The sequence below is a fragment of the Cloeon dipterum genome, chromosome 1 (genome assembly GCF_949628265.1).
Source record: "Cloeon dipterum chromosome 1, ieCloDipt1.1, whole genome shotgun sequence".
NCBI classification, from domain to species: Eukaryota; Metazoa; Arthropoda; class Insecta; order Ephemeroptera; family Baetidae; genus Cloeon; species Cloeon dipterum.
The window spans coordinates 8849202-8870937 of NC_088786.1; the positions used below are offsets into that span (position 1 = coordinate 8849202).

The 21736-nt window shown below is 37.2% G+C and overlaps 5 protein-coding genes across 5 annotated transcripts; 2 read left to right on the forward strand and 3 right to left on the reverse strand.

Moving 5' to 3' along the window:
* Positions 1 to 335: 335 nt before the first annotated feature.
* Ccz1 (vacuolar fusion protein CCZ1) lies at positions 336 to 2993 on the reverse strand. Its single transcript, XM_065475576.1, has 10 exons — positions 2800 to 2993; positions 2639 to 2736; positions 2491 to 2584; positions 2236 to 2436; positions 2003 to 2178; positions 1835 to 1948; positions 1635 to 1777; positions 765 to 1059; positions 582 to 709; positions 336 to 525 (listed from the first exon to the last, which is right to left on the reverse strand). The coding sequence occupies exons 1-10, from the start codon at positions 2872 to 2874 to the stop codon at positions 470 to 472; spliced, it is 1380 nt and encodes a 459-aa protein (XP_065331648.1). The 5' UTR covers positions 2875 to 2993; the 3' UTR covers positions 336 to 469.
* Positions 2994 to 3054: 61 nt separating this feature from the next.
* Positions 3055 to 10251, forward strand: LOC135934067 (uncharacterized). Its single transcript, XM_065475577.1, has 10 exons — positions 3055 to 3201; positions 3577 to 3618; positions 4110 to 4310; positions 5834 to 5957; positions 6814 to 7049; positions 7108 to 7321; positions 7971 to 8089; positions 8158 to 8337; positions 9077 to 9205; positions 9442 to 10251. The coding sequence occupies exons 3-10, from the start codon at positions 4167 to 4169 to the stop codon at positions 9667 to 9669; spliced, it is 1374 nt and encodes a 457-aa protein (XP_065331649.1). The 5' UTR covers positions 3055 to 3201; positions 3577 to 3618; positions 4110 to 4166; the 3' UTR covers positions 9670 to 10251.
* Positions 10252 to 12108: 1857 nt separating this feature from the next.
* Positions 12109 to 14616, forward strand: Yippee (yippee). Its single transcript, XM_065476450.1, has 3 exons — positions 12109 to 12261; positions 12322 to 12504; positions 13369 to 14616. The coding sequence occupies exons 2-3, from the start codon at positions 12344 to 12346 to the stop codon at positions 13568 to 13570; spliced, it is 363 nt and encodes a 120-aa protein (XP_065332522.1). The 5' UTR covers positions 12109 to 12261; positions 12322 to 12343; the 3' UTR covers positions 13571 to 14616.
* A 17-nt stretch (positions 14617 to 14633) lies between these two features.
* Positions 14634 to 18735, reverse strand: LOC135934578 (UDP-glucosyltransferase 2-like). The gene is made up of 6 exons (XM_065476448.1): positions 18600 to 18735; positions 17534 to 17913; positions 16887 to 17246; positions 16078 to 16300; positions 14956 to 15175; positions 14634 to 14901 (listed from the first exon to the last, which is right to left on the reverse strand). Exons 1-6 carry the CDS (start codon positions 18673 to 18675, stop codon positions 14634 to 14636), a joined length of 1527 nt encoding a protein of 508 aa, XP_065332520.1. The 5' UTR covers positions 18676 to 18735.
* A 59-nt stretch (positions 18736 to 18794) lies between these two features.
* Positions 18795 to 21399, reverse strand: LOC135934576 (UDP-glucosyltransferase 2-like). Its single transcript, XM_065476446.1, has 6 exons — positions 21009 to 21399; positions 20356 to 20606; positions 20093 to 20306; positions 19818 to 20040; positions 19538 to 19757; positions 18795 to 19177 (listed from the first exon to the last, which is right to left on the reverse strand). The coding sequence occupies exons 1-6, from the start codon at positions 21348 to 21350 to the stop codon at positions 18865 to 18867; spliced, it is 1563 nt and encodes a 520-aa protein (XP_065332518.1). The 5' UTR covers positions 21351 to 21399; the 3' UTR covers positions 18795 to 18864.
* Between the last annotated feature and the right edge of the window lie 337 nt (positions 21400 to 21736).

The window sequence follows — 21736 nt, forward strand, 5'->3', positions numbered from 1 at the left end:
ACCCGCAATAAATGGTTTTGCGAGTAGTTTTTTCCCCGGATAAATGCGAGTTTTAGTGAAACCTGAATGAGAACCTTATTTAGGAAAAATCAACTGTTTGTATTGGAAAAAAATATTTCCTCCTAAATCCCCACTTGAGGTCGTATGTGCCATATTTTGATTCAAACAGACTTCATTAAACAAGAAGATTAAAAAGAAGGAAGTTATAAACAACAAGGTCGAAGTCCGTTTCAATGAAAATTAAAAAAAACCTTTGTTGTCACTAATCTAATTTAATAAGCTAATGAAACCCAAAAAAGGAACAAATGTTTGTATTATAACCAAAACAAAGCTAATAGATGATATTTTTATCCATTTAATTTAGGCCACATCATAGAATTACAAGATTAAAGAAAGGAGTGTTGCAAGTTGAATACTCAAGGAATTTCTCTCCTTTGGTAAAAGCGATCAGAACGGGCCTATTTAAATGTCAGTCAGTGAAGAAAATGCTCTTCAGATGCAAATCACACATTCGCTTAACCTCATCTGCAAATTGGAATAAAATCAGCTACTACAAGAGATTAAAAAATGCAAGCCTTTACCGCTGATTTCAATCAAATTCGCATTTTTGGTGTTCAGCACGACATAGAACTCGCGCAGATTGGCGAACTTTCCAGCCACCCAGCTGTCGTTTTTGGTCTTCAAAATAACCTCGCTGCACGCTTTTAATCTGAAATGAATTCCCTAATTAGAAAAAAGCAATTTTTATGTAGAAACTTTCTCACCTTTCCTTATCACTGTGGACATCTCCAAGGAGCTTGATCAGCTCCTGACTCACAGACACCAAACCACACTTTCTTCCGTCCAAGTGGATGGTGCTTTTAGTCGCTCTGTTCAGCGTGTTGTAGTAAATAAACTTTGGCGAGTCTGGAGAAAGACTGCTGCCCAAAGAGCTGCTGCCAGGCGACTGAATGGAACTTTTGGAGCAGCTCGCGGCCAACTCTTCTGATATTTGAGCAAGTCTGGAGCCAAGGAATGCATCGAGGCGGCGGAAAAATTCAGGCGTGGGCGTGCTATAGCCTAAAAAATTCAAAATTAAAATTAACTTGATCATCAAGTAAAAAAATCAGTCATTTTGTTAGCATTCCACTAGTGTGATGATATTTAGAGTAAAAAATCGCAATTTGATCAGGGTGTTGTCAAAGCTGTTTTAAATAAGTAGTATGTTTTTTCACACGGTTAGAGTTCTCAGGAAAGAATTTTTCAAAATATGCAATTTTCATTTTTAGTTCGGAAAATAATCAAGAAATTGCTAAAAAAATGTATTATCAATATATATGTATAAGTGACATAACGTTTAGTTTAATTGTTTAAAATATAGGCACACTTTTAAACATTTTAATTTTGCAGTCTAATGATATTTAAAATCTAAACACACCACCTTTAAACAGGAAAGATTAAAAAAAAATTAAAATAAAAATGTTCATTTTTTTGGCAATTTGCAATCAAAGAACGAGTCATTTTGTCAATTATCCTGCTTTTAGCCAAACTCTAATTTAAAATGCACAATTAATTTGAAAATATTTAAAAATATATATATATATTAAAAACTCATGCAATGAACTGTTTGTAGTAATTCTGGTCAAGATACTTACTGTCAAGAAGTAAGCAGGAAGTCGCGTTCATGGACTTATAAACAACAAGGTACACATTTTGGCCACTGCTGAGGAAAAGCCTTGGAATGGAGCTGCAGGACAATTCATCTTTAACTGCAGAGGTAGCCGGACCAGTGACATAACTGCAAAAAAAAACAATATTTAGTCTATAAATCACAGTAGCCAAATGTAAGACTTACCGGCCTACCACCCTGGGCCGACTGGGCTCAATTTCGGTTTCAAGGAAATTCGGAAGCAAGTTGGTGACTAGATAGTGAAAGATGAGTTGCATATCACAGGGATCGATTCCACTCCTGTGCAGGTTTAAACGTTAAGCACCATTTTTTATGTAATCGTGATTTCTATACCAAACAAGTTGGTCATTAAAAAGAATTGCACTGCTGTGGACAGTGGGGAAGCTGGCCTCCACTTTGTTGACCAGACACTGCACATGCAGGAAGGTATTGGCGTCTAAAGGAAGAAACTGCATGCCGGCAAAAATGTCCAGCAAGTCAGAGTGCTGAAGTTTCAGTGTCGGGATAAACTAAAAAAAGTTTCAGGTGAATGTTTGTGAGAAGTACAAGTATAATAAAATTATTACTCTTGAATAAAATTGATCAAGCATGTTTTTAATCTGGGTCGGGTTGTCCGCCAGACAGGTCAGATTGCCATTGAAGAGTTGAAACATCAAGTGGCACTGTTTGAGCACGGCTAGATACACCGAGTCGTTGACATCATCGTTTTGATACTCAGTGTAGTCCTGACCGTCCTTTGATTTGTTTATTGTTGGCACCAACAACGTCTAAAAATATGTAATTTAATCATTTTGAGGCTTCCAGATGGGATCACCACCAACCATGACAGCCCAAAAACCTGGCTCAGCTTGGTGAATAATTTGTCTTGTCTTCTGCGTGTGAAGAGCCTCGCATGGTTTACTAGGGTTAAAAGTACTGCAAGAAAGAGTTCAAAATAATAAACATCGTAAAAAGGTTCAAAATATTTACTCTGTGAATTTTATGATGGCTTCTGTCAGTCCTACATTTTTAATTTTGGTTTCAACGTCTGTTTGACTGGGGTAGTAATATAGCACCTTCTTTTCTTCCTAAAAGACAAACAGGAGATTTAATCATAATTCATAATTTTAAAAACATTAACAAAATCTCACCTCTCCTTCTCTAGGTCCATACGCGGAATTAAAATAATACAAATTCAACAAGGAGACATCAGAGGTGCTGCCCATAATTTCCACTAAAAGCTAGGCGCAGCTCCTTCTTTTAAGAAAATTAAAACAGACGAGACGAATATTATTTTTTGTTAAAACGTCTGTTTCTCATCTGTGTCTGTGGTCTGTGATCAAATAATCAAAGGTGACGGCCCGAGGACTACGCCCCTTTCTCCGATTCAGTTTTGCAGTCGGCGGTGGCGCTGACGTCGTGTTCTGCTGGTGGCCTAGCTTGATGGCGGGTGCGGGCCTCGGGTCGAGAGTTGAAGGCGGACGAACTTTCCTGCAGAATTCTCAGACGCGCGCCGACTAGCTCGGTCCATTTTGATCTCACACTTCGAAAAGGTAAGCCAAAATTTGGGTTTTTTTGTATTTTCTTGCACGTTAGAGTCGTGGCTGTTCTCGCGGACGAATCAACACACCGATGTGTGGTATTTACGTGGGCTCCAAAAATAGCTTTCCATACATGAGCATGTTGCCTTTTAAAACTACTTGGCCACACGAGACTTTGCTGCATCATTTTGCTACAATTTTGATGCGTTCAATAGGACATTTTCAAAATATTTAAAATATTGTGTCAAATCAAAATTCAAGATAATTGCGTTTAATTATTATATTATATATCGCAATATCAACATCTCTGCAAATATTCGCTTTTGTTTAATTCTTCTTATCTCGCACCTGTGTTTGTCAAATATATTTTACATTTCTCTGTTGCAGTGAAACGAACGAACTGAAAACGAACACGACCTCACGCATTTGGTAAGTGTCATTCATTTCTACGATTTTTACGGCCTCCGCGAAACGATTTATGTGGAGAAATCAATTATTGAATAATAATACGTAACCTAATCGTGGCGGAGGCACTGCGGTGCGCGCGCGAGAAGAGCCTGCTGTAATAAATTAGGGTGCGATTGAGCCTGCTCGATGTGAGGCCTTGCCTAAGGATGCATTACAAGTACACATTCTCAATTAAATAAAAGTCGCATGACGTCAATTTATAAAACTCTCTATTGGCTGTCTGCTTCAAATTATGGCTTGTTGTTAAATTATAGTTTAAAAATAAATAAAATAAACTTTGTGACTCAAATTAATAAATTATATTTTTTTACTCTTACTCAATTTTAAATTAGCAAAATATTTTCTTGACGTTTCTATCTCGGCACGCGAGACAGTTATAGTCGTGGGCGCGCGGCCTACCTAAAATCTGTGCCTCACCTGGCCTTAACAGCTTATTTCCTTAATTGTTGCAGAGAGGAAAGGGCCTCCGCCTGCGACTTTTGCCAGATTCGAGCCCGTAGAAGAACAATATGTCCCACACAGTGACCAACTCGAGCTCGGCCGCCGATATTTCGGCAGCCCTCACGACCCCGACGCAGAACAGGAAGGCTCTCGCACTCGACCTCAAACGCAGCAATAAGGTCGACTTCGCCAGGGAGCGCAGTTTTGTGCAGGTCAGTAATGAAATTTCGTACTTGAACCACTGAGTTTTGTAGCACAATAAGTTGTATTGTTGTACGCAATAGTTCAATTATTAGAGGAAAACTACAAAAATATAATCTGGAAAAAGAGATTTAAAATTAAAAAAGAGAAACATTTTTTAAAAGCTTCTCCAAAAAATAAAAGGTTACTTATGAGTGATTTGTCCTCATAAATCATTACTAAGTGTCTCACCAAGTCCTTATTGAAAATTAGAAAAAATAAATTAATTATTCGATTGACATATTTTTTAATCGACACCATTTTTTAATCAGCTCACTATCAAAGAAAATTAAAAACAAAAAGTTAAGTGTGGTAAGACGTTCAAAATAAAGACTCAATTTTTATTGTAATAATAATACACAAGTCACCCGATTTAATAATTTAAAATTTCTCTATAGATGTTCTCTTTCCTAAAATATCAAAATATAAGCGGTGACGATGAGGAAACGACTCGTGACCATTTTGCAACACACGCGATGAGCTTTCTCGGCGCGGACACTTTAGCGCAACTTTTTAAGAAAATAAAGCAGGGAAGTGCACATACAGAAGCCGGCCAAGTGAGCCAGTGGCGGACACTTTTCTGCTTCGCGCTGTATATAGATTAGATGATTCTATCTGCACAGACGGATTATGCAAAATAAAATGCACCTGGCCGTCGTCTCTGCGTCGTGGTTAAGTTTAGCCGGATCGAATTACTTCGTCAATCCTTCTCCCACAAATATTCGATTCAAAGGAGGGTTTTCTTTCAATGACAACATCACACCTGACATAAGTGACACGTGACACACATTCTAAAAAATAAACATTGTGTTAATCCCGAAACAAAAATGCGAAACATCGTGTCTTTTACTTTTCTGTCCAAAAAAATGAAGCCGCGTTAATTATTATGCCACTGCTCGTTAATGCCGGGGTGTCCAAAAAAGGCAGTGCCGAAGAGCCTGCTGGATGTGCCGAGCATTTAAATTGGAATTCAAGCGGTTCCCCAACGTCTTATCCTGCGTGTCGGCGGCAGCACATCCTCTATTACAATGCAAACTGCTCGAAAATGACGAAACCACATAATTCCATTTGTGGTTTTCGAATTTTTTATCATAGTAGGCACCAATTAGGATCGATACCTATTATTTGTGATGTAATTTTATTTTTAAATAAGGAAATAAATCTCTATTTGGATGAGAATTGTTTTGAACGGCTTATTGAAATAATTCCAAAAGTTCTCTCAACACATCTTTTTAACTATTTTAACACCGAAAACATATTCAAGTTAAGGTAAAAAACATAATATGTTTATTATTTTTTCTCTTTGTCATGTGGAGGGGTCAATCAGTCTCATTGGATAGGAAATAAAAAAATAAATTATCACGAGCCATATATCGAGTGCACACATCTTACTAACAAACTAAACTCACACAGTGTGACTTTGGACACGAGAGTGTGAGTGACCGCGCGACTTGTGCCTCTCTTGTCACACGTACGTCTCTTATTATTTTCGCAGTACTCGCGCCGCTCCAACGGCAAGCACAACGGGGCCACCGTGCACCAGCAGCACCAGGCGGCCGTGGCCGCAGCAGCCAGCAGGGCGGCAAACAAACCCTCCCTCGAGATCTACAGACCGCCGAGTAAGTAGTATGGATTTTAAATATTGCACGTTGAAACGCAAGCCCGGCGTAGGAATGAAGCAGTAAAATGCTGACGACCTAAAATTGAATAAGTATGTATCGAGCGACTCGTGAGGCACAATTTATTTTATTTCTCCTCAATGCGAAACACTCGCTATCGTGACAGCAGTTCGATACTCGCTTTGCTTAGTGAAACAGTTTCTCCGCGTTGACCTGAAATTTTTCACAATACATCAAAATTGTTTATTCAATTTTGTTAGACGGCCGAAAAGGATTTTTCTCATCAAATAAGTTGTCATAAGGTAATACTATATAGGCGCCAATATCACTAAACCACAATAGTTATTTAAATTATCTCCTCGCAAGCAATATTTGTATGCCACAGGCCAAAAGGGGATCTTCTTGGCACAAAAGTTTATATAAAAATATGTATATTGCGTTGTTTAGTCTAGTGGAATGATAATGGTATCAATTAATTCCTACAAATGGGCAATAATCGTATAAGGACCGAGTAACAATTAAATTTCAACTATTGCCTAATTTTTTGAATAATTGAATGGTTAAATAGTCAATAGATTTTTCACTTGAATTTAATTCCTATCTAGTCACAATATATCCAACGGTGTGCGAATTTTGAAGTAAATTTCCTCTTTGCGGTGAAAGAAATCCTGATTTTTAATAGGAGATAGCGCTCTCAACACTTGATTAGCATGCAAACTTTGGAGCAAATTTTCTCAGAAATTTTAACGGCAACCTAGGAATTTAAAGCTCTTTCCCAATTTTTAGAAAATATTATTTTTCATAATTTTGCAGTGAAGATCCACTACAATATGAATGCTTTTATTTTATTTTGTAGTCACACGGGCGAGCGGTAACCACCGCTTCCACAATTTGGAGCAGGATTTTGATCACTCTGTCAGTCGGCTGAATGTGCACGCGAAGGAGTTCACAGTCAACTGCAATTCCAAGAACAACCTGCACCTGAGGCAGGTGTCCAATAACAGGGTCAGAGGTCAGCCAAATGCGGGCGACCTCAGCAGCATTCAGCAGTCCATGTCTGTAGGAAACATGATCACAACCTCCGCGTCGGCAGTAAGTCGAGCAAATCGAATTACAAATAACGAATAATATTTGTGCGATTTCATTGCAGTCGCGGGTGCACTTCCACGAGGACGCTGCAAAGCCAATGCCTCTGAAGGGCATCATGAAAAAGCCCACCGTCACGCCCGGCGGCCTGCAGCGCTCCAAGAGCATGGGCGCCGCCGACAGCATAAAAAACAGGGAGCCCGGAATCTCGCCTGAGGCCCCGGAACTGGGCATTTTCCCAGGAGAAGCCCTCGTCCTCATAGAGAGAGCAGTAACTGGTGTGAAAACTAGACCACAATTCATTTTAAATAATATTTACTTCGCATTTTTCAAAAGTAAACTTGCGAATTTAAAAAAGAGCAACTATTTTGTAATTTGTTTCAACTATTTTCTGTCAAACAATTAATATTTATTTCAAGTTTTTGTTTATTTGGTTTATGAGTTTTAATCAAACCTTGACAGAAGCTCGAAGTGATCCTAGGAAAATCCGGATTTTTTTAATTTCTTCTTTAGAACAATGTCACTTAAAGATTGTTGAAGGTATTTATTTAGAAAAAATGTACTTCTTACGATGGAATTACAAAATGAACTAAAAAACCCTGATATAAATCTATGGAATAATGACACCAAAAAATCAAAGCATTTAATTTTTATTTCAAACTCTCGATTGAGTTTTTTGCTTTCAGAAACACAGCTTAAATCGCAATAGAATAGAAGTTTAGTCAAGTTCATGAAAATCAAATGTTTGCTAAATTTACGTTCCGAAAGAATATTTAAAAAGTGCTCTGAAATCAAATAATTATATACACTATTGCTCTTTTCCATTTCTGACCATTTTAGTAAAAAAACAATAATTATCCATCTCCGAAAAAATCTGATGCTAAAACCGCAAGTCTATAATTACAATTAATTTAAAATAAATTTCAGACCCGAATCAACTGTCCTCTCGCAGCTTGATGTCTCTAGTCCGCCAGGTGCTTCAAAGGGTGATCGAAAGCGCGCGTTACGCGGCGCCCGCTGCCAAGTTTTGCATATCTGTCATCGAGGTACGTGCACGAGGCCGGCACTTCGCGAGCGGACACGCTCTGAATGCATATCATATTTTGTTCGGCAGAAAGAGAAACAGGAGACATTTCTGGAGACCCTGTTGAACACTTGCACACAATGGTACCACGAACGGGATCGCCACCTCCGGCTCTCCGCTTCCACCGCCGTCCTGCTCCCAGGCGCACCGGCCCCCAGCTGTCCCCGCTGGGTCGCTTACATGACTTTTCTCAACGAAATGTACTGCCAGGTGGGTGACCCTTTTTGTTCTGCTAAATTTAATGTATAAAAACGCATTTTAGGTAATATTATTCGTGTTAAAAATGGTGATTGTCTAAATCAGAAAAAATAACATATTTCATACAAATGATCAATCTGGAACGGTTAAATTGATTGTCTTAAGTAATATACTATCAGAATTTTTCCTATTATATCGCTTTGAGTGAGTAGATTATTAGAAAATATTTTGTACAAAACTTCCAGATATTTAAAAAAAGGGATATTTTTACGGTCATAATTAAACTGGCCTTTAATCACGTTCTGTTAAATTTAGGCAAAATAACTCGGCAAAATTAGTGCTTAAAATATTTCCGTGTTAAAAAGTAAATTTGTGTGCTAAAAGTGTGCTTTAAAAATTTTCAATGAAACCAACTTTTCGTATATATACTAAAATAATACTTTTCTGGAAACCTGCACAGTGATTGTTGGATTGCAGGAACTCCACCAAAAAGTTGAAAATTTTAAAAATATTCTTGTCGTGGCTTTTTTTACAATTTTGGATGGGTTTAGAGGGTTATTTGTCGTTTTTTTATTGACAGTCAAAATCAAAATTACATGATTATGCGAACTTATTTGATGGTCCCATGACAAATCCCAGCAGGCTAAGAAAATTTTACTATAATTATTGTATAATTTTGCCATATTTAAAATAGCTACGAAAAGAACGTCAAAGGGTGAATTTTATCTTTATCGTATTTTTTGTCTTGCAGCTGAAACGGCGGCAGTTGCAGTTGCGAACCAAGCCCCAGGGTATTTCACCAGAAATGCATCTTTTGGGACTGCTCTATGACTCGTGCTTTGTTTGCCTGAAGCCCCCAGCCATCAACTCATTGGGAGAGGTAACTCAATTTTAATCGCACTCCTACTCAGTTAGAAATTCCACTTCATTTTTCACAAAAAAATATATAACTGACCCAATCTATTTAAAGCGCCCATTTAAAAATGTATAGATCATTTTTCCTATCTGTTTTTGCTTCCCATCATGATTCAATTAAAAAATCATGCATTGAAACTACATAATTTAAGTCTTATATTGTGCCATATAGTTTTAAGAAGTATGATTCAAATGTTTCAGACGGAATGTCTATTTTACGTATTGACCTCGATCGGACGCGACCTGGACTCGGAAATGAAGCAGCGCATGCCAAAATTGATGGCCGCGCTGCGAGACGCATTCGTGGACACGTCGATTCCCGGTGTGCGAAAGACCCTAATGCAGTTGATCGAAATGAAGGCTTCCAGGTGGCAGTTGCCCGCCTCGGCCGTCCTCTACTACTACCCAGGCACAAGTGCAATCAAGTAGGCGCGTGAACTTGACACACGCGCATTGTATTCATCCGTTGCAGAAAAAATCTACTTAATCGCAAATGTAACGTAGGATCAATTATTGTTTACAAATACACAATAAGAAAATGTAAATACAAAGGCTGTTTCAAAAAACCTCTCACGTCAGTGCGTATAAAAGATGTGCGATGCTTTGGCTGCTTGCAAGTGATTTTGATTGAATTTTATGTTTGTTTAAGATTTTGTCTTGCTCTTTGATTGCGGAGAGGTGAAAAGTTTTGCAAAATGGCGCTGTATATATATAATTTCAAAATCTATTGCCTGATATTGGGACGCACGGAGTGATTGTCCGTTTGTGCCAAATTTTCAATTGAATAATTTATTATTGCTATATACAATTTATAATTCTTGTTATTTAAGAAGCCAGTCATTTTGTGGCATCTCTCGCCATTTAAATACACTGCTCTATTTTAGCTACTTTTGAAAATGAGATGCCGAAAGCATGTGACACACACGTATTCACCGAAACCAGCTGTGGACTTGAGCTGTAATTTTTTTATTCTCATCAAAGATCAATAAAATACAGGAAATTACAAAATAATTTTAATTTTTTGCTATTTCCAAATTTCTCAAGTATTCGCATCGAATTTTTTAGATCAGCAATAAATTTTAATGGCTATTTTTATAATGATTCTTCCTTGCGGCGTCCAACCAAAATCATGGAGCTCGATTTCGTGCCACTATACCTGAGCCACCTTCCAAGACGCTGCGCAGCGCATCCTCTGATCAAGCGCAAACTACCCTTCTTTGAAAAGAAGATCACTCTATCAAGCTGAGTAGTCGATCTCATATGGACCCACTATAGTCAAGTGTGTTTCATTACCCCAGAGTCTATATCAGCAGTAAGTTATTAAAGAGTTATTTGTACGGTCGGATGCATGTGTGACCTACGTACTCTGTTGTATCGCGCACTATAGCACTGTGTAATAATGATTAAGTTGCAATCAGAATTAATTAAATAAAATTGAATGATGTTAATAAAGTAAAAAAAATAAGAGACACATGTGGCCTAACATTTACATCCTGATGAAATTTTTGGTAGAGGTATAGCTCTATATTTTTAAAGCTTTCTGACAAAACCTAGAACATGAAATTAAAAAAAAAAATAATGCCAAAATGTGGTCGAGGCGTGTATATATGGTAATATCAAATATTATGATGTTAATATTTTCTCCTTTTATTGAGAAAATCAACGTCTATTAAAAGTTGAAAAAAGTCTATGTTTTTGATTGATCCTGGAAAGGCACAGGGCACATGGATAAATACACCTGCTGACCGAAATTTTTTCGTCATCATTATTTCCACAATAGTAATTTTTTGACATTGGGGGGGGGGAGGGGCGGGGAGGGAATTTTTTTGTAAATTTTTCCATGCTTGACATAATTTATTTATACACATGCCATGTTACACACTCACAAATTAATGTGCTACTGGGAATCATACACCGATTTTGTTTGTGACTCTTATTTCAGCTTGGGATTATTATTATCAGAATCAAGTAACTTTTGCTTTTTTTTTTGTTTTAAAGTGCTCTCAATATTTGGGATGCATATATATTGGTGCACTGTCTAAGCATTCCTGTATTGCCAATATATGTACTTGAAAAATTTATAAATACCTGATTTTTTAATTCTTGAACTTGTTCAATAAATGTGATAAAATGTGCCTTCATTATGCTTTTTATTGAACTCTTAGTTAGGATATTGAAACTTCCATCATCAACCCCTCCAAAATGTCAATTTATGGAAATATCGGAAATGTAATGAAGAAAAAAGAGTAGGTCAGCGGGTGTGCTGCGCAATTTATCCATGTGCCCACAGCATCAACTTTAATAACTTCATAAAGTAAAGGTACAGCCATTTGGTGAAATTGGTTAATACGGATCACACACAGGGTTCGCAAAAACCCGCATTTTTCCGGAAAAACACACTGCATTGCCAAAAACTTTTTTTGCGGGTTTTTCTGCAATTTTGCGCACTTTTTCGGAACACACATGCATTCTAATGGAAAATTAAAAATTCTCATGATGGACGACCAAAAATAGGGATTTTTCAAAATCACCAAAATAAGTATTAGAGCCACTAGTTCCACCAAAAGAGACTGAAAATTTTCAATCTCTACGTAATTTTCTGAAATTTTAGACTTTTGGAGCGAAAATTGACGATTTTCGGGTTAAATCCGGAAAACCCAACACTGGTGGGGTTTTCCAGCCGCTTTTTTGAGCTAAAAACCAGTGGTGCATTTTTGTGCATTGCAAAATTGGCGAACTCTGATCACACAACCATTATAATATTAACAAAACACTTTCAAGTCTCGCCGACTCTCCCGCCAAACCCATTAAATATTTTGCTTTAGCAACCAGGCAGCCTAGAACTGAGCGACTGCAGCGACAGAATTTCCGTCTCTCGTCGCAGTCTTCTCACAATCAAAATCATATGGCTCGGCTGATTTGTTATTGTCGAGTTGTTGTCACTGGTTTTTAACTGAAGGACTCGTTGTGGTTGTGCGCAATTCGATCCAAATCAATCTACAGGTCGTCATAAGATTGGTGGTACGGTACCTTCGAATATTTGTCAAATCCCGCAAAAGTCTAGAGCTTTTCTGTTTTCAGAGGGATCCGAGAATTCCACAAAATGGGACGCATTTTTCTGGCCCATATCGGCGGATCGAGGCTCTTCTCGTGTGCCTCCTGCGACACGATTCTGACCAACAGGTCAGAGCTGATCAGCACCAGGTTCACTGGGGCCACTGGAAGGGCTTTCCTGTTCAACAAGGTCGTCAACCTCAATTACAGGTATGTATGTACATATTTTATAAATGCGTATGTAGTTTGCAACCCTCATTTTCACTGACTCATTTCATTCAATGAAACTTGAATTTTGTTTGTTTTATATACAATAATGACACGATCTCTTAACCTATATTTTGTGTAAGGCAGGGTGAATAGATAGTCTGTAAATGAGAACTGCATTTGTGTTTGTTTTAAATTTTATCCGAGACTTCTCATGAGTTGCGATATTTACCGTTAGGAAATCAGCTGCTTGTATGTATGATATTTAAAGGGCAGAGAATAATAATTGTTAAAGTCTTGTGGGTATTAGCTCACAATCAGCTGTAATTTAAAAATCTCACATAAAGGAATTAGTTTTGGATAAGCCTAACAAATTTTTAGCTTGTTTGACGTTACTCAACATTCTTTTGTTTACTATCATACAAAATGTGTTTTAAATTCTTGGGTCCAATACGCAGCGGTGGAAAACGCAATTAGTAATTTCCGTAATTTCATCAGACACAATTCAGACTTTTTCAGAAAATATTCGTCTTTTTAAAAATATTATTTGGTCTTTTAGGCATGAAGACTTATTTTAAATATCTTCTTTGCAAGCAAATATTTGTTAATATAATGAGTAGATGCTCCATTTTCTTGTCTGGTACCATGCTCATTTTTAAAATTAAATTATTGTATTATTGGTCTGACGTACTATGGCCATTATTTAAACATTAAAAATGAAAATAATCGGCTTTGTAGTATGGCATGTCTGACCCCACCATTAAACTCGAAAAAGAGTTGGTAGGAAAAGTTTTGGTTCATATAAAAATGTGAATTTTCATTTACAAAAATTGAAAATAGATCTAAAAATTTACAAAATTTTGGCAGTGACGTGCAAGATCGAGTGATGCTGACCGGTCGGCACATGGTGCGCGACGTCTTCTGCAAGAACTGCGACACGAAGGTGGGCTGGATCTACGAGTTTGCCACCGAGGAGAACCAGCGCTACAAGGAGGGCCGCGTGATCCTCGAGCGGGCGCTGGTCACCGAGACGGACGGCATCGACGAGCATGTGGGCCGCGACGACTGACCCGAGCACTCGCCGCGCGCCTCCAGCGCCTCCTCCCTCTGATCAGACTGACGAATCTCGAAACGCAGGCTATATAGTTCTAACGAAACAAAGAGCCGTGTTTTGAATTTTAACTGTACTCGAGTGATTTTTGAGAGTTTAATTCTGACCAAATTTCAATTATTTGTTTCTCCATGTGACTAAATTTCGCTAATTTAATTAGGAGAATTTATATAACTGTCTATATGCATAGCGTAGAAATTACACGGCTCAACAAAACAAGCTAAAATAGTTTCTTGCTACAATCAATTCTACTGTGAAAATTTCAGTGTTTTTTGAGCTATGCGTAATTTCTAAGCTACCAAGAGGACATAAAAATATCGTATGATTAAGATGTACATAATTAGTTCGTATAAATGATTTATGCAGCCATTATTTAATTTTGACGTGAAAATGGTAGTCCTTGCGCTTGCTGGAAAAATTAATGAGTGATCAAAGATAGGGCTATACTAGGGTGAATGCTCCTCTAAAATTTTAGTTCATAAAATTACAAAATGAAACATATATAGGTGATCAATAGGCTATGTTGCCTCTCTACAAACAGAAAATTGAGATATTTATTTTTGCCTGTTCACCGTTTTTCTTTTTTCATTCTTTTGGCAAGAAAAAAGTCCTTTTCTAAATGTGATCAATACTAAAAAATATTATAATAGGTCACACCAATGTTTGCGCTAAACTAAAGATTCTGTCCAAAACATTGTTTAGCAATTCAACCTTTTTCACCGTTCCTGTGTTTCAGTCAGTTCCACAAAATTGCCGCCTGTTTAGTCATTTAATTTTCGGACTTAGTTTCAGCGCAATTTGTTTGCGCTAACTCAAACTGTGAATGAATTTGGGAAAAAATAATTTTGGCTTTGAAAAAAACGTTTGATCAATTTAAATACTAATTGAAATAAATTGTGAAAATTCTGATTTGCTTTTCAATTTGCACTTAGTGTCAAGAAAGGATTCAAATAATGTAGATTTGTGATGGTAAATAAATTGCACACTTAGTATTGGTACCTTAATTTATTTTGCAGTTTTCTTAACTTGTTTTAACTTTCTTTGGTGACTTGAACAGGGAATTGATGAACAAGTAATCGGTCCAAAGTCCAAAAGTGATGAGAATGAAAAGCAAAGCCCCAACATCTAGCATGTACAGTTGGTAACAGCTTAATTTTGCGGCTTGCGATTGCAGATGGGGTGCTCCATTGTGTTTCAGAACAAATTCAGTCCAGTAAATCGCCCTCTCCAAAGGCATTTCCGGCTGATCTCGAAAGCGGGTTTTCAATTTTTCAGCATTCAATTTATGCCTGAGAAGGAATTATTGTATTTTTGTTTTGAAGTTACAAGCTATAAGTACTAACGATTCATTTTCTAAAATGGTGCGAATGGCCTTCATAACCGATTCTTTGGTGAGTGTTTTGAAGTCGATTCCTACTGCGTATCCTAATTTCTCTGATCTCTCGACGTTGAGCATTTGATCACCAAGCATTGGCATTCCAATTAAGGGAACTCCGAAATAGGCTGATTCTTGTGTACTTAATAGTCCGCCGTGAGTGAAGAATGCTTTCAAGTTTGAATGTGCTGAAATAAATTTTAAATCACTAAATCAAATTAAAATCAAATTTGGTCAAAGCTATATATCGATTATAATAGCATTTGATTTTGATCCCATTTAATAAAGGTTGTCGTCAACATAAAAAATTATACTTATTGTTAGACAGAAAAATTATTAATTTTGTAAAATATTTTCATAACAGAAAATTTTTCTACGTTCTCAAAAACATTAATGCGTCGACACTCTTGTCGACACTCAGTTTTTGATTAAATTTGTTGAAGGTCGTTATGTACCTATATTTCAGCAAGTATAAAATGAATTTTCGTAATAAATATTGGAATAAAAGAGGAAATTAAATCGATGGAAAACCAATAATAATAATGAACGAAACTTGGGGCTTGGGCTACTCAGTCTACGGCCACAGATGCCACAGTTAGCCCTTTTCACTGCACCCTGGACTGAGAAATCGTTCACGCAATAAAATTATAAATAAAAAATAATTGATAAGGCATTGTTTTTCTCATTTTTTAGATAATCAAAGTCAAAAGATGAAAAACGTGGCATTTTGAACCCTAAAAAATAAATATTTTTTTGTAATTTGGCGCCAATTCGGCGCGGCTTTGATCCTAATTGAATTGAACGTAATACATTTTGACTCATGAGGACACCCGACATACCTGCTACCAAGGGTGTGATTTTCAAATTAATTTAATTTGTTCAGAACTGAGCGTTCGTGGTGTAGTTTCGTATGTTTTCCACCACGAGAAACTCAATTCTGCGGACTCATTTCCGTCGTTTTTGAGGTTTTGGAATTTTAATTTTGAAGTAATTTTGATACGAAATTAAAAAAAATAGTGCATTATTAGTGTGGTTTGTAGGAATTAGCTAATATTTTTTTTGTGAAACTTAAATGAAGCGAAAAATTCACCCAGTATTGCCTGCTGTGGTAGCCACTCGCTGATTTTAACGTTTTCCGGTTTACCAGGCAGTGATTCACTCTCCCACTTCCAAATCACCCTTTGCGGAAGCTCTGCAAACGCCGACACCAGGATGTCCACCTTATTTCTTGGCATTTTGTTTCCCTTCAGCGTCGAGCCCATCGAGAAATAAATGACGCCATGCTCTGCATCATCCATAAATTGCTTGAGATCCTGAAAGCAGAATAATTTTTAAAAATATTTCAAAATGAAATTTTAACATGCAACTACAAGGGGAAGAATTTAATTAATAATAAAGTTATCAGACCATTCCAACAAATAACGTGGATTTTGCTGTTCAAACACGCTTATAGAGATTTGTTTTGTTTCAATATTTATTGAAATATATCTTTGGCATCTTTTTTCACTTTCTACTAACAATTTGACTATTTAAAACTAATCTGCAAACATTACAAGATATTTTAGAGCCCGAAAAATTTTTAATCTATTCTTTCAAATTTACTTTTTGATTCAGTTTTTTTTATCTAAAATTAGCCATAAAATCTCAGGAACCCTTTGGCATGTTAGTAAGTTGGCAATCCGACCACTCCATAGTTACACCGGTTACGTTTGCTGAATAGATGTATTTTTTACTTTTCAAAAATAAAATTAATACTAACGATAATATCAAAATATTTTTAAATTTACTTGAACTTTTAAGGCAATAGCAAAAGGGAGTAGCAAATTAAAATTTCTCGTTGGCTAAAAAATGCCTTCCCCCTTTCCTACAGTAAGTGCGAATAAATTCATCTTTTTAAACCTCTGGAAGTGTTTCGTTGTCTTCCCTAATATGCATTCCACCCGCTTCAATCACGTTCGGCAAAAGAGGTTTTGGGTAGCTGAGACTCGGGTGACTGTTGAGGATGATCAGGCTGGTGTCCGTCTCCAGCTCCATCACCGACGGCGTGTCAGGCCCAAAGAGCGCCTTCGCTGCTGCGTCCATCTTCGGGTAGTGCCTGAAGTACTTGCACAGGTCCACGAACAGGGTGGCGAAAAAGTTCACCATTCGTTCCGAGAAACTCATGTGATCCGTGAATGGCAGAAAAACGCTTGGAACGAATGAACTCGGCTCCGGATTATTTATTCCCATTCCAAAACCTAGGGAGCCAAGAGAGCTCACCTGAAAAATTGATGTATTGGACGAAAAATCAATTTTAGATACGTTAAAGAAAAAATATATAATTTTCAGCAAAATAAAAAAAAACTAACCACTGGAACAAATTCTGGGGTCTGTACTAAAAAACTCGATTCACAATACACTCGTGAAAATTTAAACTAAGTATTTGCCAAATAAATTACCTGAAATGGAGACCAGATTCTTTTTTTGTTTGCAAAAATTTTCTATCAAAATATTCCGTTTTTTAAATTTAGCTAACAAAAATAGCACAAAATTGGAAAAAAGCTCACCATGACCAATGGAGCTTTGTTATGCTTCGCAAAAGGAATGAGGCACTCGTTAAAGAACGTCGAGACGAGTACAAGGTCGAATTTCTCTTTGAGCAACTGCCTGACCTCGGGCATCTCGGCCGCGAGAGGACAGTTGTGCGAGAAGGAGTACCACATGGACCATAGCCGGCCAAAGGTGCTCTGGCCCGAGTACTCGTAAACGTCGAACGACTCGAAGTAGTCGCGGATGGGCTTCACGTCTATTTGCCTGTATCCTATATTGGGCGCATTTTTCAGCGGATATGCTGTCACCACCGTCAAGTCATGACCCCGGTCGTGCAAAGCGGTGGTCAGGGCGCTGAACACGTGGTTGTGACTCGGCCCGGAAAAGGGAAACAGGCCTGCAAATGAGATGCGAGATTAGCAAATAAATATGGCTGTCAACTTAATTAACTAGTTTTTTTTAACTTTTTTCAAGGAAAATAATTATTATTTGTTTTATACTTCAATTATGTGATTTTTGCAGCAAAATTCAAATAATATTTTAACGGAAGCGTCATTTTTCAATTTATTTGTTTGTGAGAATGTTTCACAGTTTATTATATATAGCTTAAAAGATTAAAAGTCAGAAAAGAGGATGACAATTATCAACAATAAAAGTAAATTTTAAAATAATAATCGCGATAAATTAGGAATTGATAGAAAATACGGAAAATACGTTGCTGTCTCTTGATTGGGGAAAGAGATCAGTTTATTAACTTTGTAAATAAAAATCAATTGAAAATAAATTTAGCGCAGCTGCAACATTTTATTTTTCTCTCCCAAGGTTTAAATTGCCTTAGATTTTGACACAAATTTTGACTACAAATACAAATCTCCTAAGAATAAAAAACTTATTTTATGGATTAATATGCCAATTTAGAATTTGACAAATCATACCCAGTTTTGGACTTTTTTTAACGGTTTTAGACGATTATGGATTAACTGGCTTAACATTGCATGATGAATGGATGCTCAGAAAAAAATAGTCGATTAAGTGTCTTAAATTTCAAAACCTTGAATATAAGAACAAGGACTGCGTACAAACCTAAAATCCTGGCTGAGTTGCCGTGCTGGAAAAGAAATGCTAACGAGAAAAGCCACAATATACTCTTTAAAAGCATTTTTCAACGAGGCGGCCGATAAAAAAGTGAACCCAAGAAAGTTCACTGCATGCAAAATAAACTCGTTTGGGATCATGCGTGGTGGGATATTAAGATGATAAAGAAAAATGATAACGATAAACATTTAAGAGCTTCTAAACATCGAGTTTATTTTTAAGATCCCGTACAAAACAAACAATTTCACAGGAATCACTCTGCTTTCTTCTTTCCCTTATGTGCTGATTTAGACGTTCCTGCTTTACCAGGTTTGTTTTTGCTCCTGCAGCAGCACCACTTGATAAGGTAATAATCGAAGAGGAGCACCGCGAAGATGAATGTGAATATTGCTCCGTAAACGTCGATAAGGTGGACTTGCCACCAACGCATGTCGGTGGCCGCAGTTCTCAAATGGGGCGCGCCATTGTGTCGCAACACGTATTCGGTCCAGAACAAGGCCCTATCGAGCGGCTTATCTGGCTGGTCTCGCACTCGTCTCTTCAAATCTTGGGCATTTTTTAAAAACCTAAATAAAGAGAATTGATTAATTGTTTACTCACTTTCGGCTGCAATAATTCCCGTACCTCAAAACAACGAAAAAAAAAGATTTATGTATACAGGGGTGTCTAATTCTAAGTACACATGGATTTTTTAATTTAATCCTTATCATCAGAGGATTTTGTTTTCAGTTGAATTCAATTTATGTTTTACATTCTCTTAAGCACTCTTATATTAAGTTTTCAATCATTGGAAATTTTCATTTTAAGTCACTTTTATACTTAAATTATTTCTCATATTTTTTCAACATTTTTTTTTAAGAAAAATCAAATGAAAATCAATAAAAAATATTTTATCAGATTCCCAGAAACTTAAATCCTGCACTTACGAAGGGTTATTGACTACAGTTTTAATTGCTTGGAGGACGGATTGTTTGCTCAACGTGTTGAAATCCAAGCCCACAGCAAAGCCCATTCTCGCAGACTTCGCTACGTTTAACTGCTGGTCACCGAAAAATGGGATTCCAACGAGTGGTACTCCGTGGTAAGCAGCCTCTTGGGTGCTGAGAAGCCCACCGTGAGTGATGAAGAGTCTTATATTAGGATGTGCTGTGTTTAAATAACAAATTTAATTTAATAAAGATAAAAAAATTGAGAAAATATAAATACCCAGAATTGCTTGTTGGGGAAGCCACTTTCCAATTTTGACATTTTTCGGTCTGCCAGGCATTTCGTCCGTTTCCCATTTGAAAATCACACGTTGGGGCAGATCGGAAAATGCACCCAGCAGAGCATTCAACTTGTCTTTTGGCATCTGTGAGCCTTGGACGACGGAACCCATTGAGAAATAAATCACTCCGTCCTTAGCACCATCCATGAAATCTTGCAAATCCTTAAAAACAAATTAAATATTACCATCCAATCGTTAAAAACAATTTGTATACCTTTGAAAGTTTCTCGTTCTTTTCTTTAATGTGCATCCCTCCGGCCTCAATGATTCCAGGGTTCAATGGCCGGGGACTGTTCAAACTGAAGTGATTATTGTAAATTACAAGACTGATGTTCTTCTCCATTTCCTCAATGGTTGGAATGTTTGGTCCGAAAAATTCCTTAGCAGCTTGGTGCATGTGTGGTTTTAGGTAATAGGTTCCTAAAGCACTTTTTTAAATTTATAATTAAAAAATTCATTTAACTAAGCGTAATTAACCTAATTAGCTGTGTTATAACGGTATTTGCAACTCGTTCAGTGAACGTCATTTTGGAAGTAAAAGGCAGAAAGATGCTTGGCACGTATGATGTTGGCTCAGGATTTTCCATGTCCATTCCCATGCCAAACGATCCACCTGGACTAATCGTAATGACTGGAGCTCCATTTAGGTATCCAAACGGAAGGAAGCATTGGTTGAAAAACATTGATATGAAGACCAAGTCGAATTTCTCGTTGAGAAGAGGTTTCACCTAAACACAGGAGAGATGCGAGTTCTGAGAATTTTAATTTCAACTGGCGTTTATATGAGGCAATTATTGCAGAATATAAGCAGTGTCCCAGTGTTATGTAAGAGCCTTACTTCATTCATCAAATTTAAAAAAAATGGTTAACACTATAAAGGGCTACAAATTTTATTGTGTCTCTAAGTATTGAATTGGATTTAATTTCTTAAATCAATTCAGTTTAAAATGGATTGGTATTTGCTCTATATGATATTCAGGGGATTGGGGAATATGCTGTAAATTTGTATTTTGGCTTAGGAATGCTAAAATAAAACCGATTGATTGGAACATTGAACACCTAAATTTAATTAAATAAATCGCCGATTTCCACTTATTTTGTGTAAAAAATAATCTAAAAAATATACTCACTTGCGGGGTTTGCAGAACGTAAGGACAAGTCTGGACAAATATTTTTATTATGCTGCCGAACTGACTGAAGAAATTCTCCTCCGTGTGAGTGAAGGGACTAAATACTGCTCCAACTTTGTCCATCACATCCACCGCAATTTCCTTGTAGTTTGCCGATGTTTTGTTGGTCGGGTATGAAGTGAGGACGGTTAAGTCGTGGCCTCTGTTCGCCAATTCTCTGGTCAACGCCGAGAAGAAGTTGTTGTGACTTTTGCCGGAGACGCCAAAAAGGCACAAAATGCGGGCCCCGTGGGCCGCCGAGAGGCCCGCGCACAAAATTAACGCTAACGAGCAGAGCCGCATGTTTGTGAAGACCGCGCACTGCGCTAAAAAAGGTGCACCTTGTGGTTATGACCTTGCCGGAAGATAAGCGAGAAAAACAGGCAACGCGGACTCATTATATCTTTGAATCCCGCCGAGATCATCATAGCTCCATCTCTGGGCAAAAAGCTACTGGATAATTGTGTCTACTATGCATACGTACGGAGATAAATAAAAATAAATAATATGGACATCCTTTTGAGATTTTTTTTAGATATAATTTGTCATTCCATTGAGAAAATCAGAATTTGAATCAATTTTTGAAACCCTATTATGTGCAAGAGAAAAGATTTAAAAATATTAATTCAATGTGGCATGTAGAGGGTTTTAAAATGTGCTGAGTTAACCTCTGCTGCACTTGGGGTAAA